General features: G+C 39.0%; 1 protein-coding gene across 8 annotated transcripts in view; it reads right to left on the bottom strand.

Annotated features, from left to right (window-relative positions):
* Positions 1 to 24,255, bottom strand: part of LOC143218411 (uncharacterized) — a 641,385-nt gene that overhangs the window by 449,347 nt on the left and 167,783 nt on the right. For all 8 annotated transcript variants that reach the window (XR_013011059.1, XR_013011061.1, XM_076443569.1 and 5 more), the window contains one exon: positions 21,442 to 21,580. Coding sequence is in view for 6 of the 8 variants with exons in the window: in XM_076443569.1 (XP_076299684.1) it covers positions 21,442 to 21,580 (139 nt within the window). In the remaining 2 variants the exon portion in view is untranslated. The remainder of the gene's footprint in view (positions 1 to 21,441; positions 21,581 to 24,255) is intronic.

Below are 24,255 nucleotides of genomic sequence, written 5' to 3'. Positions count from 1 at the left end.
TACAAACGATTCCAAAATCCACTGAAAATATTTGACGACGAATCTGAGGCTGTGGTAACTCCGTCAGCGACCAGCATGAGACGGTCGCGTGCTTTTGTGACGCGATCATTGCACGTTCATGGAATAGCACACGGTTTCTTGTGATTAACACTGAACCTACCGACTGTCAAAAGTGACTGATGTGTGTAATGTATTATAAAAATAACAAGATAAAATTTATTTATATTTTGTGCGACTTCTATTACAATATGCAGGCTGTTAATTTTAAATCAAGCACCTAAATTATGTCCGCTCATATTGAAAGTAAGAAAAAATTACTAAATAGGATGTCCATGGTTTTAAGGCGTGCTGCTGATAGTGATAAAAAATAAATTATTACTTTTGTACATCTCCTATTTAGTCATTCTTTCTCACTTTCAATAATAGCGAAAATAATTTAGGTGCTCGAGTTAAAATTAACACCATGTATACTGGAATATGTACGTATATTTATTTATTCCCTTACGGGATACACAAAGAGATCCCGTTCCCTTTACAATTCTTTTCTTTATTTTCACCCTGTGTCTTCTCTTTATTCCTTCACTCCTACTCTCTCACACTCTCATTCTTTCTCCCCTTTTTTCTCCACCTCTCTCATTCATACTTTCAATCCTACTTTTCCTTTCTCTCTCTATCTAACTTTGTCTTCAATCAATTCCCATGAAAAATAAAAAATCTAAAACCTCATTAGATCGGAGGTGGTAGGTTTAGTGTTAATAAACTTACGAGAGTACATATTAACACTTTGCTCAGGCATAGTTATCATAAGAATTGGACTATTGCATTAAAATTAAGACGACTTCATATATACATATGTATATTTTCCCACAATTTTTATTGATATTGTGTGGAAAACAATGGCTTTAGGTTGAAAGATAACCTCCACAATTTTAAGTCGCTAACCCTTTATATAAGGATGATATGAGGGTAAATACCCTTAACTGTATCATGTTTTTCTCGGTTGCTAATTAAGATATTCAGATGCAAAAAAAAACGAAAATACTGAAACTTACCTCCTTCATATCATATATTTTTGTCACAATTGTGATCAAATTATTAAGGGTACAAGAAAATCATTTTATTTTTTGGGGGTGGGGATTGCAAGCAACCCTCCGAGTGACCACTTCCAAAAAAATTCAACAACAATGTTCTGTTACTGTAAATCGTTAGCTTACGTTCTGCATCGACCGACGCGACGGTCGACAGCCAGCATATCAGAATATCATATAGCATCTTTTTAGATTTGTCTGAGTACCTGCTATTATTTTCTGAAGAAAAAACTATAGTATTCCATTTTTAAAAAATATTATTATTATTATGTTCCACCAATCCGATCATCTTGAAACTTTTGTATATATTACATACGTAACATAACATTGTTCTTGAATTTTTTAGAAGTGGTCACTAAAAGAGTTGCTTGCAATCCCCACCCCTAAAAAATTAAATGATTTTTTTCTACCCTTAATAATTTGATCACAATTATGAAAAAAATATATGATATTAAGGAGGTAAGTTCGAGTAATTTACGTTTTTTTTTAATCTGAATATCTTAATTAACAACCGAGAAAAAAAATCATCCTTACCAAAGAATCCTTATATGAAAGGTTAGCGACTTAACATTTTAGGGGGTTATCTTTCAACCTAAAATCATTCTTTTCCACACAATATCAATAAAAATTATGGGTGGGGCCGCTGGACCATTCTTAGTCTGCTAGTCTGGACCTTTCTTTTCTATTTACATGCTCACCAATGTATGTACATATAATGCAATGAAGATAAAACATTTTTAATTAGTAAGTACTTGTCCCGGCGAGAACCTAATTTTGGTGTCTAGACCGGACAGCATCAGTAAAAACGAAAGCATGTTAAAAAACTGAAGTTCCGTCTGGTTGAAAGGCCGCGGGTCGAGCGGTACCATTGCTCCGAGTCTATGAAGCTTAATGTTATTCGTTAATGTAGAATTCGTGTATCCGAACGCCGAGTTAACGACAAGTTCAACGGGGGAGAAAGAAGCTTCGCGGGACGGCGGTATATTAACGAGAATCCTCGCGGCGTTCGAGACACTCGAAGAGACTTCGTAAGTTTCGTTTGCGCCCCCATGTTCTTCGACGTCGCGGCAGGGGTTAACCTGCCACCCCCGGCCCGTGTATACGACTTCTCGTTATTAATTACTCGAAAACTCAAGGCCTGTCAACGGAAATCAGCTCGGGCCGCATACACCCATCAAAACAACCCCGACACGAATCTCGTGCAATCTAGCGCGGATTTACGAGGCCGCGGTCTTGGTAAATGGTTCGGTAGACCGGCCTATCATTTTTCAGAGAGCTTCGAATAATTTTTCAAAGCCGCCCTTAGCTCCGAGCCTCAACCTCTCTGGAACAACAAACACTATTAAAAAGGATCGCGATTTGGTACAGCTTTCCATTCGTTGCCAAGATGCAAATGGAAGTGTAAAACATAGCGGAGAATATCCCATTACGTGTACGCATTCACAGTGAATTTGTATTTTTCATTACTTTTTATGTTTCTGACCTTAAATTATATTGAATGACCTAATGACTGTATCGTTGAAATTGTCTCGCGAAGGGAGTTCATAAAATTTGTGATTGCATTTTAAAAAACTAGGTTGACCTCCAAATCTCCTAAATACCTTCATCAGAAAAAAAGGTGTGTGCACCAAGTAATGGACCCCTCAAAACCAAACAACTTTTGCCTGAAACATTTTTTCCTATCTCAAAAATGTAGAAGTTACTCAGGTGGCCTGTCTTATGTGACTCATCCTGTATAACAAAATAAAAGGAACAAAATTTCCAAGTGACCAATGTCTTTTTATTTCCACGCTTATATTAGTTTGCCGAGTTGTTGTTGTATGCGTCAAATCTTGTACTCGAATCTTAAACCACTTCCCGATGAGCTAGAGACTTGAAACTTTAAACATAGCTCAGAACTGGATGACAATGCAATATTAAAAAACAAATTTTTTAAAACAACTGTGCGTTCCCACGAGAAAAAAAATTTTAATATTAACCGTCACACCTCATCGCGTGACGATCAGTAGTACGTGATCGCGTTCAGCGATCCCCACTCCGCGCGCCAGCGCTCCCTACTCCACTATGCGTTTCCACCCCGACTCATCCCCACTCCACTGACCCATTTCGCATCGAAGGAGCTCAATCAGTGTGGTGTTCCGTTCATTCAGTTCCATTTCGGACAATTTCGGACTCCATAAAGAGACGTCGTCTCTCGGAGTCATCCCCTCATTCTATCTTGCGTTTCTATATCTTACTATTTCATACCTATATTACTATATCTTGCGTTCCATTTAAAAAAGACTAAAAAGTAGAAAATAAAAAAATATAGAAAAGAAACTTTTTAAAAACCACGCTTATATTAAAATGCACTAAAAAGGAGAAAATAATTGTTTAGACATTAGTGACTATAAATAAAAGCGTGGAGCGCCTACGAAGATTACGTCAACGTAGTTTCGCGCTCCACGCTTTTATTTATAGTGACTAATATCTAAAAAAATTATTTTCTCCTTTTTAATGCATTTTAATATAAGCGTGGTTTTTAAAAAATTTCTTTTCTATATTTTTAAATAGTATTTTAGCAGACACAAAAGCAAATTACACCATGCGCAACGTCTGCCCTTCAAACGTCCTTCAACAATGTTACTCTCCAAAGTTCCCCGTTTGACTACACAAAAATGTATTTTTGGGGAAACCGTGTTTCCGATAAAATTGAAAAATGAAGGAGAACAACGTCAGTACGTTCGCATTCACGAATCATTCTCCGGCATTCTCCAACGAATCGAGGAGCAAAGAGTCTCTCTAACTTGCCAGGTATTTCTCGTAAAAGCGAGCAGCCGTTAGAAGACGTGACAGGTGAAAGGGGAAACGGAACAATGGTTTTTCAACGTCCTTGAACGCGAGCACGTTGCACGGAAAACGCGGTCGGAACAAAGCGATGCTAAAAGGGGTGTGTGTGGGGGTGGAAACGTAACGAAGAAGGCGTGCATCCGAGAGAAGAGAAACATAGCCAGAGAAGGTATAAGGATCCCTGGCCAATTTACCATAAACTTAGAGGTTTATGGAGGGAAAGTAGCTCGGATATTACCAGAAGAAGCGCGAGAAATGCGAACCGCGGTATCGCGCCACTGGATAAGAATATTAGACCAGAAAAAAAAGAGGAGGGATAAGAGAAGAAATGTTCGGCGAATGAAAACGTGGCAGGGGATGAAAGTCGTGGCTCACGGGGGTTGAACAACGGAATTAAAACGCCGCGTTGTGTACTTTCTTTGGGCGCGGGAAAGCGGTAAACTTGTACGTCGCCGTAGCCCAACCCCGTCGCCCTTCGTCGAGAATTTATGAATGCTTTATTTAATTTTGGATTCGGATTCCACGGTTCGCCAGCACCCGACGGTTTTTCTCGACGGTCTACACTGTAGGCTCCACGCTAAGACGACGCGACGCGGAGCTGCGAAACGGCTTGCACGTGTAATTCGCGTCCCAGCCGATGATTAACGGTCTACTTTCGAGATTTTCCTCGAACTAATCGCTTGTACGATCGTGAAATATTTGTTCGACGTTGCTAAAGAACTTATGAATAATCGATTTAATTATTAATCCGTCATGAAACGAATAAATGAATTGTTTGTATTTTTCATTTTTATAGAAAGAACTGTCGCGCTTTCACGTTATAATATTCAGACACATTTCAACCGCTTAACCCCTTCCAGTATATAAAAACTGCCACTTCTGATAAAGATTTCGAACAGAATGTACTAAATGTGGACATTATTCCTTTCTTTTATGTCGAGATAAACCATAATTAATTGTGTAAATATTAACCCTTTGCACTCGGAACTATTTCAACTCGTATACTAAATATTTCCTCCGAACTAGAATAATTCCATTCTACATGATTCTTTTCATTTCGTAGATATGAAACTGAATGTTCAGTAATTAATTAGACTCCAACATATTTAATAATGCAGACAATACAGTAGGACCTCGATTAACCGGATCCCGATTATAAACAAATATGCGTTTAAATATGATTATGTTATGAAGGGAAATAAATCTTCAAAAATAAATAATTTATTTTGGAATATGATGTACATTTTAATTATTTCCTCGTGTCTCAATTATCCTAAAATTGTGAATAATATGTAGTACAACAATGTTTGGTGGTGACTCTGAGTCATCACCCGAGTGCTAAGGGTTAAAATAAACGTAGATATAGAGCAAAAATTAATTTTTCCGATCTTTCCGGAAATTACGAAAGTTGAAGAACTTCTAATTAATACAGCCGCGAAGAAAGTCGTACGGGTTAGCAGAGGAGCGCGTCAGGATTAAATTCTTTTTAAAAAGGTCCTCAACCCTAACCTGTCCTCGTTACCATCGAACGAGTGGTAACGTTAAAGGTTCGAAAGCGCACAGCCTTCCTTCGTCGAGAGTCTAGATCGAGCAGAGTCTGTTTCTTTTCTTTATCTCGCGGGAGCAGCGGCGATTTCGCGAATGGAGTCTCGCAGCGTGAGCAAAGGGTGGAGCAACCCTTTTAATTCCGCGGCAGTCGTAGTTATGCCCGAGGACGCGGTTCAATCGCATTCCCCGTCGCTAATGATTACGACGGAGGCTTCCGTTTAGCCGCGACTAAAAGTGTTACGTTTTTCCTTCTTTTCTCTTGCGAATCGAACCTCCGTTGCGGCTCGCGTGTGTAACGAGCCGAGCGATTAAGGAATTGTCCATGACGAATGACCGGTTCGACGCGCGAGATCCCGTGGAAGAACGTTCTTCGGTGAAAAAGCTCGAGGCACGCAACCGCCGATAATAAATCAGAATTTTTCGTTCGCGACGCGGGGCGGGGGTGAATGCCGACGCGGTGGGTGGAGGTTTGATCCGTACACGGTCTCTCGTCTACGGTGGTCGAAAGATATCCGAGGGGTTGAAAAATTAAACAAAAACAAAGGGACCGCGCGCGCGATCACAATGAAGGAAATAAGCAGCCATTGATAACGCGCCGCGCGAATCAAGAACCCGAGCCGGCCGACAATGGAACATCAGAATAGGCATTATACCCGGCGTAGACTCAATTATTTTAAGCCACTTTTGTGCCACGCTAATGAAGCGGACAAAGCGGAATATTAAACCAACCGCCAATCCTTCCTCGCTTATCTGTCCCCGACGACCACGCGCGGCTACGTTTGCTCTTATAATCCCCGACTTCACCGCGAACGATCGATACAAGTTAATCTTTTCCGCAGTCGCGATCTCGCAGCTTCCCGAAAATGAGTCAGCAGCCGGAGATGAGGCCGCTAGTGTTCTAGTGTCCCCTCGTTAACCGACAAGGGAACGTATTCGTGTCACGCAAACCGATTTTTATGCGAATCTCGTGCGAGTGATACAGCGCATGGTGGGCTATTTCCACGATCCAGTTGGACAAAATTCAATTTTGATAATGATCCAGATGTATGAAATCACATTTAGCCAGGAAATATTGAAATTATTGCAAAATATAATCTATACGATACATGTATAATATAATCTACAATGGCTTTCATTAAATAATTCTCTTATAAATCGTGTTGTGCCGTATCTAACAATGCTATTTAAAAAATATGTATTGTTATCTTTTACTATTGAGGATACATTTGCAAATTTCTTTTATGCACATAAAAGATATAATAGTTATTCTAATAGTTAAGATGTAATTTTATTTGTTTTCCGAACTTCAACTAGAGTTTTAACACATTATACCACTTTATACACTGTTAATTTTTTAATTATGAGATCCATTGTTTTCTCCTTGTTTCGTCACGGCTGTCACGGGCGGACGCCTTATGGTCACCTAAATTTTTTCTATGACACTATGTATTTTTTATTACATATCGTTGTAGCTAGTTGTCAAAACGAATCGAATGACCTACTTTACTATGGCTTTAAGGGGGTAGATTCCTTTTTCCAGGATTGCAAGGGTGCGGGATTCGCCTCCTCATTGTAATGTGTACAAACACGGGGTTTTTCAGTAGTCAAAAACGCTAGATAAAAGATCGATCTAGGGCGGAATCTCCCTCAAAAGTCCTATTTTTCCATTTACGAGGCGTAATTTGCATTATTCGGAAGCATACAACTGTGCATGTACAGTGACTCCCATTAATATTCGGACGCTCTAAAAAACGCGATGATCTTTTTAATATTGGTTTATACGATTCAAACTTTTTTCGGAAGCTAGAGCACTTAGTTCACTACAGGATGTGAAAAGAAATTTTTTCGAAAATTGCAATTGGTCGGAATTGTAGAGAAAATACAAAAACATCCATTTTACAACATTTTTATGTGGGCCTATATTGAAAATTTAAAAAATGCGTTTTGTACATCTGTTTCAATTAAACATATCCTGAAAATTTCGTCAAAATCGGTCGACGTTGCAACGAGCTACAAGCGTTTAAAAATGGTAAAAATGGCAGATTTTCACGATTTTCGGCCTATAACAGCAGTAAATCTAAGAATTCTTACATCTTTCAATGACTGTCATTTTTCCCCGCAACAACCGATTTCGATGAAACTTTCACAATGCATATAACCCACACAGATCTACAGAACACATTTTTCAAAATTTCAATATACGCCCGCATAAAAAAGTTGTAAAATGCAACATTTAGTATTTCCTCTAGAATTCCGGTCAAATGCAATTTTTGAAAAAATTTCTTTTCACATCCTGTAGTAAACTAATTGCTCTAGCTTTCCAAAAAAGTTCAAATCGCATAGTCCAATATTTGAAAAGTTACGGTGTTTTTGATAGCGCCCTAGATCGATCTTTTATCTAGCGTTTTCGACTAGTGACAAAACCCGTGTTTGTATTATCGAGAAATGAAAAGGCGAATCCCGCAACCTTGCAATCCTGGAAACGAGTCTACTCCTTTAAATCTTACAATAATGATGAAATAGTTTTGACAAAGATAATAGTTTGACGTACGGCAGACCAGGGCAAGTTGATACATTTTTCAATTTCTTATTTCTGCAATTCTTGGAATGGAATTAAATAAATGCAAAAATTACGAAAGAGCATAGTACATTCCATGCCTGACAAATTGAAAGCGGTTATGACCAATAAGGTATTACACGCGAAATATATTAGCTGTATGAAATAGATAATAAAATGCTAAAAACTTATAATAGAGCGGTGTTTACGAGAGATCGCGTTATGTGAAAACAGCAGTCGTAATATCACTGACATGTTACAGGGAAGTAGGTTTACCATCCAACCGGTTCTCCCCGGATTTATCCTACTTTTTAGTGCGTTCGGGGACGTCCGGTGGATTTTCTTTGAGTCCGGGTTTTTCAATGTTATTCCCTCACACTTTTTCCGCTATCACTAGGATCATTGCACATGAAATCGGACATTTTTTGGAGTACTGTTTCAGATTTTGCTAAAATTTGAATATGTCGTAGTCTTTAGTGACCTATGAACGAATCTCAAAAAATGTTTCGATACAGTAGGATTTCGATTAACCGGATCCCGATTATAAACAAATATGCGTTTAATATGATGATGATATTATGAATGGAAATTTTAGAAATAAAAAATTTATTTTGGAATATAACTTACATTTTAATTATTTCCTCGGGTCTCGATTATCCATCGGGCCTTAATTTATCCGGATTGTTTGTCTCCCGATCAAACAGGTTAATCGAGGTCCTACTGTATCTTAAATATGGTTGATTTTGCAACATCATTTAAATTATAAGACTAAAACTGAAGAACCGAGGAGAATGAGTTTTTAGGAGTTTACAGTGAAAACATAAGAGTATCTATATTAAAAATGTTGTCATTTGAAAAACAAATGTTTTTTTCACCGTCTATTTTACAATTATTTTAAAGAATTGCAATGTTCCCATAGCAGAGAACGTTTTAAAAATTTGAAAAAATGGGGATACAGCCCCAAGTGTCCTCTTTACGGACTTGTTCTTGAAAAACCGGACACTTTAAAATTGACGAAATTAAAATTATTCGGAGTGAACGCTGCGCCGTGATATACAGCCTCGGAATAACTAATTAAAAAATGATTCTACTGATAATTATCGTAATAAATATATAATTTTTGCCCGAATTTCCCATCCAAAACTTTTCTTCATAATAAGAGTAGTAAAAAGTGTTCGAGTTTCAGACGAAAAAGAGTCCGGGGTTTTTATGCCGTTCGTCCTCGGTTCGCGATTTTATAGATAGCAACCCTATAGAGAAGTCTCCTGTATAATAATTTGATCAGCAGTGTTTCGACGTTCCGGCGTCGGAGTATTAGTCTGAAAGTAGACATCGTTTCGCAACTGTCAGAGGACAAATGAAAGCGGCGCTGGGCACGGGAATAAATCGCGAATCGCTTTCCTCGCGACGACGGCCGGTCGGCCGGGCCGGGAGAGGGGCAGCGAACTCATTGACGCAACACAGTCTAGTCCTAGTCGGTCGGGAACGATATATATTTGCCGGGACGATTAATAGCGCGGCGAGGAAAGTTAATTAAGGAACGGACGAAACAAGATTCATTCCCAGTCTCGTCAGCCATTTAATAATGTCGAAAATTCTGACGATTAGGAAGTGTGCATACACTGCTGTCCCGCGCGCTCGCGCGCGTGCAACTACGTGTTCACGTACACGCACCACCAGCAGGAGAGCTATCCCGTCTATCCGGCGCGATTCCCCGAGTGCCCTGCACTCAGTTCCTCTAATAACAATAATAATAAGAAGGGATGGAGGCCCGTTTTAATCAGAGGGTCTGCCTGCCTGACGTGATTAACTCGAAGAGCCCAGGGAAGACGGGAAAGAGAGAGAGAGAGAGAGCGAGGGGAGGAAAAAGGAAGAAAGAGACGCGGGGGTTGGATGCCGCTGTCATTTTCGGTGTTTATCATATCAACGAGCGAGGGAAGGAGGACTCTTCATTTCGTCGCCTCCGTCGGGAGAACCGGTGGGCTCGAATCTTGGATTTCACGGCCGATTTGTACCTTCTCCGCCTCTAACTTTCTCTCTTTCTACGACCCTTTTTTCACCTCGTTGCCCCACCTAACTACCGGCCAGCGATCTCACCCCACACAATTATTATAGAGGACGCCCCCACTGCCCTCTTTTGTGTCCGTCGTGGCCGTTTTCCGGCACAGCGATAGCGCACAGCCACTTCCATCGGCACGCTCGTAAATCGGCAACGCGCGAGGACGGACAGATTAAGCAAGTGAAAAAACGGGTAATTAAATCCTGTCCGACGTTTAAATTAAGAGGCGCGTCGTTTTTTCCAGCACGGTCTCTTTTAAACTCCCCTTTAATTTATTCTCGACGGGAAGATGACCCCTGCATAGCGTACTCGTTTTTAACTATGATCAGCTGTTGGCAATACCTGTTATGCCAGAGCGCCGTTGCTTATCCTTCGTTACCTGTTCAACGCGCGGAGGATCGTTAATAATATTGCTACGCATTTCCGTATTGCTTATCTCGCGTCGATGGATTTTTCAACACTCTATTCGCTAGACTATTTATCAACATTCATTTCTCTACTCGATTGTCGCTTTGTACGACTTCTTCTACCATTTCTTAGGGGCTGTTCATGACAGGGCCGCTTTGTATTACAGCGATTTTACATTAGTCCTTTGATGTACAAAGACGTCTCCTTGTGTTGATGTCTTTCTCGTGCCTTTGTATACGTTCAAGTAAAATATTGCTTTATATTAACACGTTAACTACCGTGCGAATTTTATGCAGCTGTCACGTATTTCAGCAGCGTTATTAATAATTACACTGCGAGTCTTTGTGCAAAATCTTTGCGTGCGTCAATTACAAGGTGCAGGAGCTAGGTAGACAATTTATTTATCGTGTTAATAATTTTAAAATATTGAAAATAATATATATCGCCGCCTGAATGTACGAACTAGGTAACTTGAAATTTGGACATTTTGAGTTATCTACTTCGTATTAAAGAAGAAATCAAGTAGAATATAATGTAAAAACTTGGTAACCTATCAAAGTAATCTACGACATCTAGTGAGCAGTGTTCAAAGTAGATAAAAAATAAATACAAATTTCTATTTATGTCATACATGAGCAACTCGACTTTTTAAAAATTTTTTAAATCCAAAATGATGTTTTTTCATGTATTGTTCCACTTAAAATAAAGAAATATAAGCAGATATTGGCATTATGTTTAAAATAATGGTCTACCTACCATAATCTTAAAACTTTAAAATACTGTTTCATCAATTTCTCTAAAATAAGGAATTTTAAGTTACCTAGCTCTTACATTCAGGCGGCGATAAGTTGACATTCTTGAACTCTTTGACATTGTTCGCTGTTACAAATTGCATCTACCCACTTTTGTCATAAGCGCATAAAATCCACAGTCTATTAATAATATTTGTTGTTACTTAATCTTGAAGTTCTTTCCGTGCACTATAATCAAGTTAAATTCAGCAATTAATAAACTGATATGTAGTGACATTAATTTTATGACAATCACTTTTTAGTAATTCCATAACGTCGGTGATCGATGACCCCCGTGACGTCCAACGTATTAATAGCAAATATTATCAATAGATAACAGGTCTTTATGTAAAATAAAAATTTTTTACCTCAGTTGTAACAAACTGAAGTGAAGTAGAAATGTATTTTCCTTGTCAATATGCTTAACAGCTTGAAAATAATATAACAGTACTTCAAAATTCTTCGCCCACTCATTTTTGTCATAAATGCGTAAAATCCGCTGTCTAAGTATCAGCCATATATGTATTATTATCCCAGGAACGTATCTGTGTTGATTCTATTAGAAAATTCGTTATTAATCCCATACCATATGAATTTCTTCATGGGTGGAATGAATACATTTTTTTATCTTCAATAATTTGACGAGAGGCAAAAGAAAGTTTGTTTGTCTACATTTACTTTCATTATTAAATATTGGTTACAAAAGAAAAGAATTTTATCTCGTTCTAACAGAAAGGAGTAACATACAGATTTAGTGTACTTTGTTTGAAATGTTCATCACGTTTCAGATTTGTTATTATACGGTTATTGTGATTATAGTGTGAATGGTATTTTTGGCCGCACCGAATTTCATTTAATTCGTAATGAAAGGGTGAAACATGTGGCCACTGAAGTATCCTCATTAGATTTAAAATGAGCATGGCGCTCAAGCACAAGCAAAACGGCACACATACAAAAATACAAACAGAAAACAAACAGAAAATACCACAGTTTAACTAACTGTGGCTGCAAGTAAAAACAAATAAAATCTAGTCATTGTAAAAAAAACTAAAAAAATTGGAATTGTGATTTTTTTCATCAAATATGGTATATTGATACTTTGTGTGATTTCATGAGGTATGTAGAAAATAAAAAAAGAAACAGGAATTGTGACGTTTTTGTTGTGCATGAGCGATATTATTATTTGATACCACACATGCATACACATGTAAAGATACCCAACATAAAAATTAGAACTGAAGGAAATAATCCCGATAACTGTGACGTGTAAGTAATAATCCCATTGTTGCGGATAAAAAATAGTAACAACGTTGCTGAAATTCACAAGTACGAGATTTATGCGCTAAACGTTACGAGTAACAGTAAGATATGACAATGGTGCTGTCCGTGTCCAGACCAGCGAATGAATATTCATAGAATGAACATAACGGAAGCCCCGTATAGCTATCGCGGATGATTTGCAGGAAATAGTAAAAAATTCGTGAGAATCGCGTCGAGTTATGGAATTATCCGTTGAATTTCAAACAATGGTTTGCATCGGATAGGTTTGAAAACGCCGAAGAATTGAAAAACGGGGCTATGGGACGGTTTAATCTTCGAAAATATAACGACGCAGCAGACCGGTATCATTTGTGAAACATATCGCATTTCCATCATATTGAGTCGTAAAATAACGCTTCGCGATTTTTATACTTTTTTTTATAATCTTTCTATGGTGGGTGATCAAATTATTAGAATCATTCGTACAAGTTGACAATTTTATATTAAAACAGTCCATTTTCGAATGAAGAGTACACTGATTTCTCATCATTTTCCTATTAATTATTGTTTGGAAATTACAAGTGTACATTTAGCAGTACTGTGGACAACATTATTCATTATCAAAATGTTCTAAGTCAAAATTCTAAACAAATTGATCTTTTTGCCTGTTATATATTACATCGACTGATTTTAGTAATAATTATATTGTATATTCTCATCAAATCACAGACACGCAGAAGTCTAAATAGCTCGAAGAAATATGGCACGACTTACTTAACTTTAATAACTTAGTAACACTTTAAAGCAACGCCGAATCGTATACTATATCAACAAGAACTAGTAACATATTTATTTTATTCTTACAATGAGGCATTTTTCAGTGGACAAAGAAAATGTTTACCTAATCCTGACTTTGATTAAATAACGTATAAAAATGAGAATTTGCATAAAGATCTGCAGAATAGTTATCAACAACGTTGTCTGCCTCTATGATCGAAATAGGGGAAAGGTGTTAATGAAATCACAATTTAGAGTAAATGTACCAATTGTTATAAATGTACGGTTTACTGTGCGGTATTTTTTTCCAATGAGATTAAAATACGTAAAAATAAATATTATTCCTAAATAAAGTACAATTCAATGAGATTGTATTCTCGTTGACGAGGCAAGCAAAATTGTCAATCATTCTCATATTTTTATAATCTCAGGATTTGAGAAACCATTCAGCAAAGAAGGTTAAAAAAAGGACCATTTTTCTTCCATCTCGCTCACCAAAGGATTGTTGTTCACATGATTGTACATTCTTCATATTGCTTTAAATTTCGTAGGGGAAAATTTTGTTATTGGTAAAAATATGAAAAGAAACTTTCTCTTGCCATTTAAACAAAAAAAAAATTAAGCGCTCAGCATTACTTACATTACAGTGAAGGAGGAGCAGTAATACGTACAAAATGCTATCAATTGTATTTTTTAATATTATCTTACGTTTAGGGTTGCCAGATCTTCCATATTTGATACGAGTCTTCTACATATATTTGAGAACTTGATCTCCTATATCATATTTGAATAAAAAATCATCTTCGTTTGAATAAAAAAGTTTAAAATGTGCTGTGTACCTCTTTTACTTGAACTCCTATATTTTGAGCCTATCTCATATATTCATAATTGTAGTTTTCACTATTTCTTCTAGATTTGGATAAAACATTTCTGGCAACCCTCAAACCCTGGTTTTGAGGACCACCGTTTTTTTTGTGTTCAGAACACGCTTCAATAAGATGCTTACACATATTATCATTTCGTGATAAATTAGGAATAATATTAAAATAAAGTACGATCGAAGCATGATACCGCAGTAATGGTACAGAGTACAGTTACCCTACTATATAGACATAAACATAAGGAAAATGCTCACGACGTTCGATATGCCAACAGCATCTTCCGGTGGAAAATAGTGTTCACCTCGCGGAGGTCACGTTCTCGTGTGTAGATTCCGCGGGACCTGATCCAAGCGGTGTAATTTATAATCACATGCGATACCGTCTATTGTTCGCGATTTTACTGGCGACAATTTTTTTCAAAAGGAGACCCAAAGTTGAATGCCATTATGCGTGCTATTCAAAACGAGGGGAACGACGAGGACGAAGACGACGAGGAGGATGACGTCGAGCCTTCTCCCGATGGAGAGCAAAGGGAGAGGGGTGGAGATTTTCCCTCGAAGACGTCGCTCTTCTTCCCGGAATTAAAGTCATGTCTATGGGGTCCCGGCATTGAGAACGTCTCCGCTATTTCTCTTCTCCGAGCCCGCTGCCGCCTTACGTCTCGCGCTTTACTTTGGACGTCTAATTAACAAGGTTTTCCTGAGGGTTTTCAAGGCGTCTTGCTACCGACAAGCAACTTACGAAGCAGTAAATACCGTCGCACGGCAATCGGGTGAGTCGTTCGCTCGCTCGCTAGCGATATTCGCTCTTGTCTACTCGCTCTCCCTCTCGCTCGCGTTCGCCCTTGTCGAGCACGAATTTTTCGATAGGAATACCTTTCGATATTTCTCCTGTTACGACTCAACGGAGGGAGATCGGGCCACGAGCTCCGATGGCGCGGAAGAAACTGGTTTCTTCCGAGGCGAAAGAATCCGCCGAGTCACTCCGCGGAGAAATTACACCGATGTACGATGACTTCTTAAGTAGTATCGCGCCGTCAGTCCTCTTACCGTTTCCAACCAGTCACCCGGAGATCGCTTCGTAACGTTCGACGAAATCGGTGGATATCGTTCGAACCCCTTCTGCCAGACGTCGCGGCCTTTTCTCGCGTTATATTGTATTTAACGATGAAACATTCATGAGACGTCTCTCACTTTGGCGTCCCCTATAATAACCCGAAACCTTTATCTCCGATGACCAGGGATGCGATCACACTTAATATGTAATCAGGCGATTTCGATGTCCGTGACTCGTTTCGTCGATTTCGAGTGCCACTCGGAAGCAATCGAGTTCTCATGATTAGACAGCGGATTTTATACATTTATGGCAAAAATGAGTAGGTGCAATTTCAAACGGTAACAGCATTAGATGAATTTCAAAATACTGTTGAATTATTTTTAATCTATCAAACATATTAAGACAGAAAATTTTCTATTTCATTCCAGTGTGTTGCAAATTCAGGTGGAACATTTTTATTTTGCATAAAGATCCGCTTCCTACTCGTAATTATAGTTGAAACCGCGGATGGGGAAAGTATTATGTATTTTCAAAACATGTTTTTTAGACGTCATTTACTAAACTAATTCTTCTAGCCTTACAAAGAAATTGAAGTCGTTTGGTCCATTCATAAAAACGTTATTCCGATTTAAAGTTATGCTCCTAAACCTGTACACTGAGAAAAAAATCCTGTCGAAACAAAAAAAATATATGTTGATTCAATAAGATGTACTATTGAATAGTGCCAATATCATATGAACTTATTTTAATATTTAATACTATTGAATTTCAATAGCAAAACTCATTTCCGCCAATCATATAAGCGAATAGCTTGACCATCAATGTTTTCAAAAAAATAAGATATGGCCTCAAACCAATTCCAGTATAAATCAATACATTTCTCAAATTTTTGTCATATTTTCAACATATCAAATTTTTAACATATCTGATTGAAGGAAAAAAAAAGAAATATTACGAATAATAATGTACGGTATTGAATCGAATAATATTTTCAATCATTTCATGATAGACAATTCAAATACATCACGATTTGCTTCTAAATTTCATACTATTGAAAAGAATACATTGATATTCATCGAAGTAAAAAAATTACAATACCACGCGTGTTATTGAAGTAACTACTTTTTTTTCTCAGTGTACACTATAATATGTATAATGTATACTTGTTCAGAGGGTAGTGTACACCATGTACCTGAATATGTATTATGTTTATATGTGAGATTGAGATAGCTGGGAGAGTCTAACTCTGAATTTAACTAATAAAAGTTTAATATGAAATAAAATATTGTATGTCGTTGTTAAAATGGACGTTCCTAGAACTACGATATTGAAGTCTTGCGAACGTCCTAGGGATGTCCGAAATGGACGTAGGACGTTTTGACGTAAACTAAACATGGAACGGACGTCCTATGGACGTACGAGGCTATCTGGGTATAAACAGTTATCGTCGGAACCGTTTAAAGCTCCGCATTTAATGCATTACAGATTCGTTATTTGTTTCAGCAAGTGTTCAGACCTGGTCCTAAATCACGAGCGAGTAGAGAGTCAGAGCGCACGGTGTATCGGCGAACAGTAAGAGAATCGTAGGAATTCAGAACCGGTCGTACCGAGGCACCCTCGTAGCAAATTACAAATAGCATCGTCGAGAGTCCTGACGGAAGAGGACTACTGTCGTGTACGACTCGGAACGAGTCCTTCTGCGGTGCATAGCTGCCGGACGATCGGATTGCCGGCCGAAGGATGATCCGGTTTCACGGGATAATCTATCCTCCGAGCGACCGATCATGCTAATAAAGCCGCCAGCTATAAGTAACGTGGAACGATCGTAAATCCTATCGAAGCTGGCGAACACACGGGGTCTCTCGCAAGTGCACCGACGACGGTAGCGTAATCGCGACACGGGAGACTATGGCCCTCCAAAGCATCGAACCGATTTGACAAATGCGCGACAGCGTTGCGAATAGTCACCGGCATAGTAATATTTATTATTTTCCTTGTAGCTCGTTGCCTGACATGGGACGAGACGTCCCGTGTCCCGTGATGGACAACTTTGTTCGCGGCGACGGAACGACGTCACTTCGGACCGGCTTCCTATCTACCAACCGTCGAGAATTTATGTAACTCTCATCGTTTTCGTGTCTCCATTATTCATCCGCAGACGCTGGATCGCATAAGCCGCGTTTATCCAAAAAGAATATTCGCCGTGCTCCAGATACAAATGGTTCGGGAGTATCCTGCATAGTCATTGCCAAAAAAGCTTAGTAGCAAAAAAATCGAAAAGATCGTACGGCACAAGAAATCAGACTTTTATGAAATCAAATTCAGACTAATTTCTCGAAAAGATTGTAATGCGATGACAACTAATTAAAAAAAAAAATGTTTTACCGAGAATAAGACAAAAACTTAAAAGACTCTGTAGAATTGAATTGTATCGATCGCATCGCAGAGCATTCATTATTAAAACGTCGGTACTATTTTATTTGAATATTTTGTGTTTTCAGTTTCGAATGAGAACAATTGTACAGAAAAAAAGTAATTACGTTTATCAAGATCTTGAACACAGGTAAGTTACAGTGACTCTTATTAATACTGGACCATACGAATGGAAGTTTTTTTTTAGGTGTTAGAACAATTAGTTTACTACATGACGTGAAACCGAAATCTTTAGAAAGATTACAAATGGCTGGAATTACAGAGAAAATACTAAAAGTTGTTGTTCCGAACTTTTTATGTGCGGCTATATTGAAAATTTTAAAAATACATTTTGTAGTACTGTATCAATTTTGCTGAACAATGCTTGACGAAAATTGATGAAAAATATAATGTATACCTCACGTGTGCCGCAGTGTCTTATTAACCGGCATTTTTCAAAGAATATAAAAATTCTTGTTCACAAAGCAAGTGGGTAATAGTTTCCTTAATTGAATATTTAATTCAACATATTTTATCTGGCATTATAATTTACAATATTTTACCGACGCAATTATTTCTTCAAAATTATCTAAATTAGGATCGATACGTCGAGGTTAATGTGATAATTTGCAAAATTGCTTTCAAATTTCAATGATCGAACTAGTGCGCCGATAACATTTATATTATTTGATAACGTATACCTGTCTAAAACGTGGCTGTAAAGAAAAAATTGACACATCTTCGACACATATAAATGATCCCAGTAGCCGAGCGATATTTCAGAAACGGGCGAAGAGAAAAATATACATATAACAACGCTACACGAGTACATAAATAAGAAAAATAAAACTGGTACACCGTTGTTCATATATTCCGATAGCTCAGACGATCAAAATTTTTCATCTTGCGCAAGATTTTTTCTGTGCGGCGCAGGGAAGACGTTACGTAAGGTCGTGGCGAGAACGAAAAAGGAGAAGAGAGGCAAAATAGAAGATGAAAAGAAGAAGAGATAGCGCGAGAGGGGGAAAGAGAGGAGGGGTATGGGAATAAATCTCCGGGACCTGGGCAGGAAGAAGGCAAAGAAAATAACGAGTTCGCGCCGCGTCCCGACGCGTTACGAAACGACCCGTCGTGGCCGGCGCGGCCGAATGATTGCCGGCCCCCATAGGCTAATAGCGGTCGCGGACATAACGAAGGGTTATGTGGATCACGAGTTTGTTATTGGCTCGCTTAATGACTCGTCGGGCCGTTCTACCTGTCTGCAGCCGTGGTCGCCAATCTGCCGTGAACACCGATATAACACGGCTCGGCGAGCGTGGCGTATGCCGTGATCCGAATACATCCCCCGTGGAAAATGGTACGGGGTAAGGCGGAATTTCAATAACTATCCGCGGACAAGCGACCGGTAGCCGGGTTCGGAGCGAGCTGCCAACCTTCCATCGAATTTTTCGACGAATTTTTCCCGATCGAATTCTCCTCCTCTCTTTTCGCCATTGGCCGAAAACACGCGGGCGCGTCACACCAGAAGCCACGCCGCGCCGAGCGAATCGAGCGTGTATTGTGTGTGTCCCAGGCACCCACGCTCTGCTCTCTGTTCAACGACAGCAATTCGCTATTTGGAACGACTGTCGAAGGCCGGCTCTCTCGACCGACCAGCTCTTTATCTCGACTCGATCAATCGGTACAGGTATTCCGCGCGGGCAAGGATAGATAGGGCCCAGTTACAAGCCGCACGCGAGCGATTAGACGTCCGGCAAGTGCACGTCTTAATCCAGGAAACCAGCTCTGTGTCTCCGTGAACACGTCGCTCTGGAGACTTTAATGAGCCAGCCTCGGCTGCCGCAGTTTTATTCCCAACATATTCGAAACGCCTACCACTCGTTACTACACCAGCTGGCCATCTACGAGATCGTTTAATTCCCCAGCGCCCTAAAGATAGGGCGACGCGAGCGCAAGATAGCCGACCGGATTCATAAACGAAATCGTAGAGCTCGTGGACGAGAATTCTTAGGAATTCGACGAATGATAGAGCGAAATGAAATGTACAACTCCATTTATTCAAACAATATTTGAATCGTGTATGCCCGATTAAGTGAAATTCAGCTGACCCTCTATTATCTGTAGTACTGGACGTGACTTTAATTTAATTATATGAACGTCTGTTTCGAAAACAAGGACCTAACACAGCATACTACAAGTCCAAATGATAATGATAGTAACACAACAAAATTGTGAAATCACTTAACAAAGAGGAAGGTTTAACCCCACACCAGGACCTGGTTTTTCCTACTACGTTACTTAAAATTACGAACGAACTTCTCAACTTTTGGAGATTAAACCGAAAGTATAAATTGTTACAATAGGAACAACGGAAACACTAATGGGTCTTCAAGATACAGTGAGCCACGAAAATATTCGAACGCCCTTTAAAAACAGAATAACTTTTGACGGTTGACGCAGGAAAAAACGACACGCATCGAAAGATGTACGATTCTGTGGATTTTAAGCAGAAATAGATCAAGAGTCGTGTAAAACTACGATTTTCACAATTTTTAATCGCTTGTAGCTCGTGTGTATGTTAATCGATTTCGATGAAATTTTCAGCACGTGTGTAACTACTGTAAATCTACAAAATATATTCTTTGAATTTTCTTTAAGGGCTCAAACAAAAAAGTTTTAAAAAACTGCCTTTTTTACTTTTGCATGTATCCTTGTAAATTATAATTCTTGGAAAATCTTGTTTGCATATCATTTGATAAACCAATGCTTCTAATTGATTATGAATAATCAGGTCGTTTGGTACAATTGTAAAAAAGTTATTCTGTTTTAAAGGGCGTTCGAATACTTTGGTGGCTCACTGTATATCTTAAAAATGTATTTTAAACAATTGGTACACAAAGCTCTGAATGGTTAAGCAACATCAGGTTTATAATTGCGAAACAGGTCTGTCATCCGGTTAACAATTAAGTTAACAATTAATACTCTTCGTCATGAGACAAAGCTAAGAACGATAAGATCGAAACAAAACAAGGGCGAATATGCGAGCAACGTATTATAAAGTAATTAGGAATGTAATTACTTATCGCTTCATTTCATTTGATGTTTTACGATTGCTTCAATTTGACACGTGAGGGACACATTAAGGGGTAGACTTGTTGCCAGGATTGCGAGGGTGCAGGATGCGCCTTCTCATTTTTCGATAATACATAGATAGGGTTTTTCAGTAGTCAAAAGCGCTAGATGAAAGATCAATCTAGGCCGCGGTCGCCCTCAAAAGTCCTACTTTTACGTTTACGAGGCGTAATTTGCATTGCTGTAGCTATGAACGTAGCTACTTGCGCAGTTGTGTGCTTCGAATAATGCAAATTACGCCTCGGAAGCGAAAAAATAGGGCTTTTGAGAGCGATAGCGCCCTAGCTCTATCTTTTATCCAGCGTTTTTGACTACTGAAACCCACTTTTTGTATTATCGAGAAATGAGAACGCGAATCCCACACGCTTGCAATCCTGGAAAAAGGAGTCTACTCCCTCAATGAAGTCGCGAAAATGAGGGACAAATCCAGCACTGGTTTCTGTAAAGTTGATTCACGGGATTCAGCGTGTACGGAAGGCTTTCTATAGCATCCTGTCGTGTTGCGCGATTTAATTTGTTGTCCGGCTGAAATTACAGGTACGGGTATCCGTCCCGTAAGGATAATAGATATCACGCGGCGGGAACGTGAGAACGTTGGCTTCGTCTAACGCGGCGTATAATCACCGCATTTATATACACTCACCATTGATATTAGCCGGGGATTGATCCACGCCTGCTGCATGTTATCGTCGAGGTACCGCTTCGCTATTCGGGCGATGTTTTCGTGCGGCTCTTTCTTCTGCGGCGGGACGACGGGCGGGGCGTCGACGTTCGCATTGTTTCTGGAACAAACGCGTGAACAACAGCGTGAGCATCGAACGTTTCTGGGAACGTGACTGCCGTACAAACGGTCGTGGGCGTGATTACCGGCGATGACAGCGATCGAGACGATCTCTCGTCGCCGTGCCGAGAGAGATTCACGTGACGAACGTTTACACGGAAACTACATGACGTTGCTGTTAGCCCCCTAACGTCCAACTTACCGAGCACTATGGCTGACTGGTGTGCGTTGTCTTACAAAAGTGAGAAGATTGAATTCATAAATTTTGGTCCCCGGACCCCAGTGTATGACAGTTTTCAAATGAATATTAATAAAAGTAAACCTTAATTAATCATTTCTGACAACTGTCGATACGCAGATCGAGCCTGCAGATTCTTCCTATCATATAATTATCTGGGATTGGGAATGGTGAACTTATGATTAATATTAAATACCTTTTAGACAAAAGACGTAAGACAAAACAACATACCAATCAGAGCTGTGCTAATTCAATTACATTGTAATTCAATCACGCAATTGAATTACATTGTATTTCAATTATATGTATAGTAATTCAACTACGTCGTAACTAAATTACATAATTCAAACCTTTCGATTAATTCAATTACTAAGTATTTTAATCAGATGTAATTGAAATACAACATATAATTCAAATATAATATAATTAAAATACAGCTCTCCAAATTATAGCCCAGAACTTTGAAGAAGTGCGATATATTTTTATGTTTTTCTTTAGTTTCGATTCCTCGTCCTCGTTCATAATGCGTAACGCTATTTCATGTTTATGTCTGAAATTTAATAAATGTGTAACGCAAAAGTTATTTCTGTTCAGATATTATAAATCTATGAACAATAAATTCCTTCTGTTTGATACCTTCTCATGGATTTTTCACACAACCTCTCCTTACCTATTACTTTATTATTCTTTAACTTTTAATTTTAATTGAATTACATCGTAATTCGTAATTAATGTAATCTAATTACAGTGTATTTTATAATTGTACTCCATTGCAATTACGAATTACATTGTAACTTAATTGAATGAGGATCTGAATTATAAGTTACAATACAACTGAATTACAATGTAATTCAATTACTTTGTAATATTGTTATTCCTGGAATAATTCAATTGTAATTCTGCACAACTCTGATATCAATACACAGAAGACCGCACGACCGAAGTGAAAACTTCTACGACGATTGCACACCTATCTGTTTCTATGAATTGCGTTTCACCTCGGAGCGTGACGGATTAGACTAATTCACTGCCCAGCAAGCGTGTACGCGGTGCGCCTAAAGAAGTTTTTCACTTCAAAAATGTGAAAATCAAAAGTTGGCCCCTATAGTTAAGGAACATCCTAATAGAGGGCTTCCGAAAAATCTGTGGGAATGGCTGAGTATTATTGACGTTTTCAGACGTCCGGTTACAAATTCATAATAGATCGACGAGTCTGTGCCCATGTTAACGAGACAAACTGGACATCCATTAACGACAGGAGGCGATCGATGCGGCGGAATCTGGAATCTCGGCAGTGACAAACCGAGGACCGGTGGCGTTCTCCGGTCTACCTTGGCAAATGCTATTATTTACTTCGATGAGTTATTAACGCGAACGACGCGCGACAGAGACCGGCAATCCGCGCGCGGGACCGCCTGTGGCTCCGGAGAGTACCAAATTAACGGTCTCCTGTGCCCCGGCAATGCATCAAACTGCATCAAACCGAATCTATTGTTCGACCGCCGCTCCGCACCACCACCGACATCGCCGACTATCGCCGCTCTGCCAGATTGTACGTCGCGCGTGCTACACGCTGGAACAGTTCGCAATTAGGACACCGATAACAACGCGTATCGCGGCTTTGCGAGATCATTGCGCCACGCGAACACCGTTTGCGGGACCTTGATTGGTTTCGCGTGCTCGACGTCATCTCAGTCGCATCGATCCATATATTATTTCAAAAACAAGCTACGTAAACTCTTTCACACTTTTCTAATTCGTCAGAGAATCGGTTTTTCTCTCTTTGCGTCTTTCGAATATTCGCCGCCTCCAACAGATCTCGTCCAAGTGTGCGATTTTTAGGTACTCTCTTTCATTTCTTCATTTATTCGATTTTGGTGATCTTAAAATATGCAGTGCTTTTTAATTTTGTTAGTCAATCGTCGAACTTGGATTCCATTTGTTTTTATGTGCAAAATAAACATGTTTTAAGAAAGCTCCATAGCACACATTGCGAGAAAGAAAATTTTTAAGAGGCTGCAGTTTTCGCTGTTCTCCATTTTACGCTCTCATTGACAACATAAATTATAAACGCGTGAATTTGCAGTTTACTGAAAGTACACGGTGGAAATGTAGAAATGATAGTTTGAGTGACAAGCACAGTTGATCGTCCACGGACTACTTGAAAGATTACGGAAAAATTGTTTTTATATTTGTCACTGCATGGTAATAACAGATACTATACTTCCTGTACCACGCTCTATATATTCCCACTAAAAAGGTAACAAGATTTACTGTCCTCCACGGTGGAATTCCCCGCAGCCTCTTCGACATCCGTAACGCCCCTAATCTCGTGTTCAGGCTAATATCCGACACACGTTTCATACAGGCGTGCCTGTATTACCGCAATAAACTCTTAATCTCTCTTTATTGTCGTTCGATATTTATCGTTCGGCTTT

This window comes from Lasioglossum baleicum, chromosome 2, assembly GCF_051020765.1.
Source record: "Lasioglossum baleicum chromosome 2, iyLasBale1, whole genome shotgun sequence".
NCBI lineage: Eukaryota > Metazoa > Arthropoda > Insecta > Hymenoptera > Halictidae > Lasioglossum > Lasioglossum baleicum.
The sequence above is the reverse complement of the archived record's forward strand: the minus strand, read 5'-3'. Positions and strand labels throughout refer to the sequence as shown.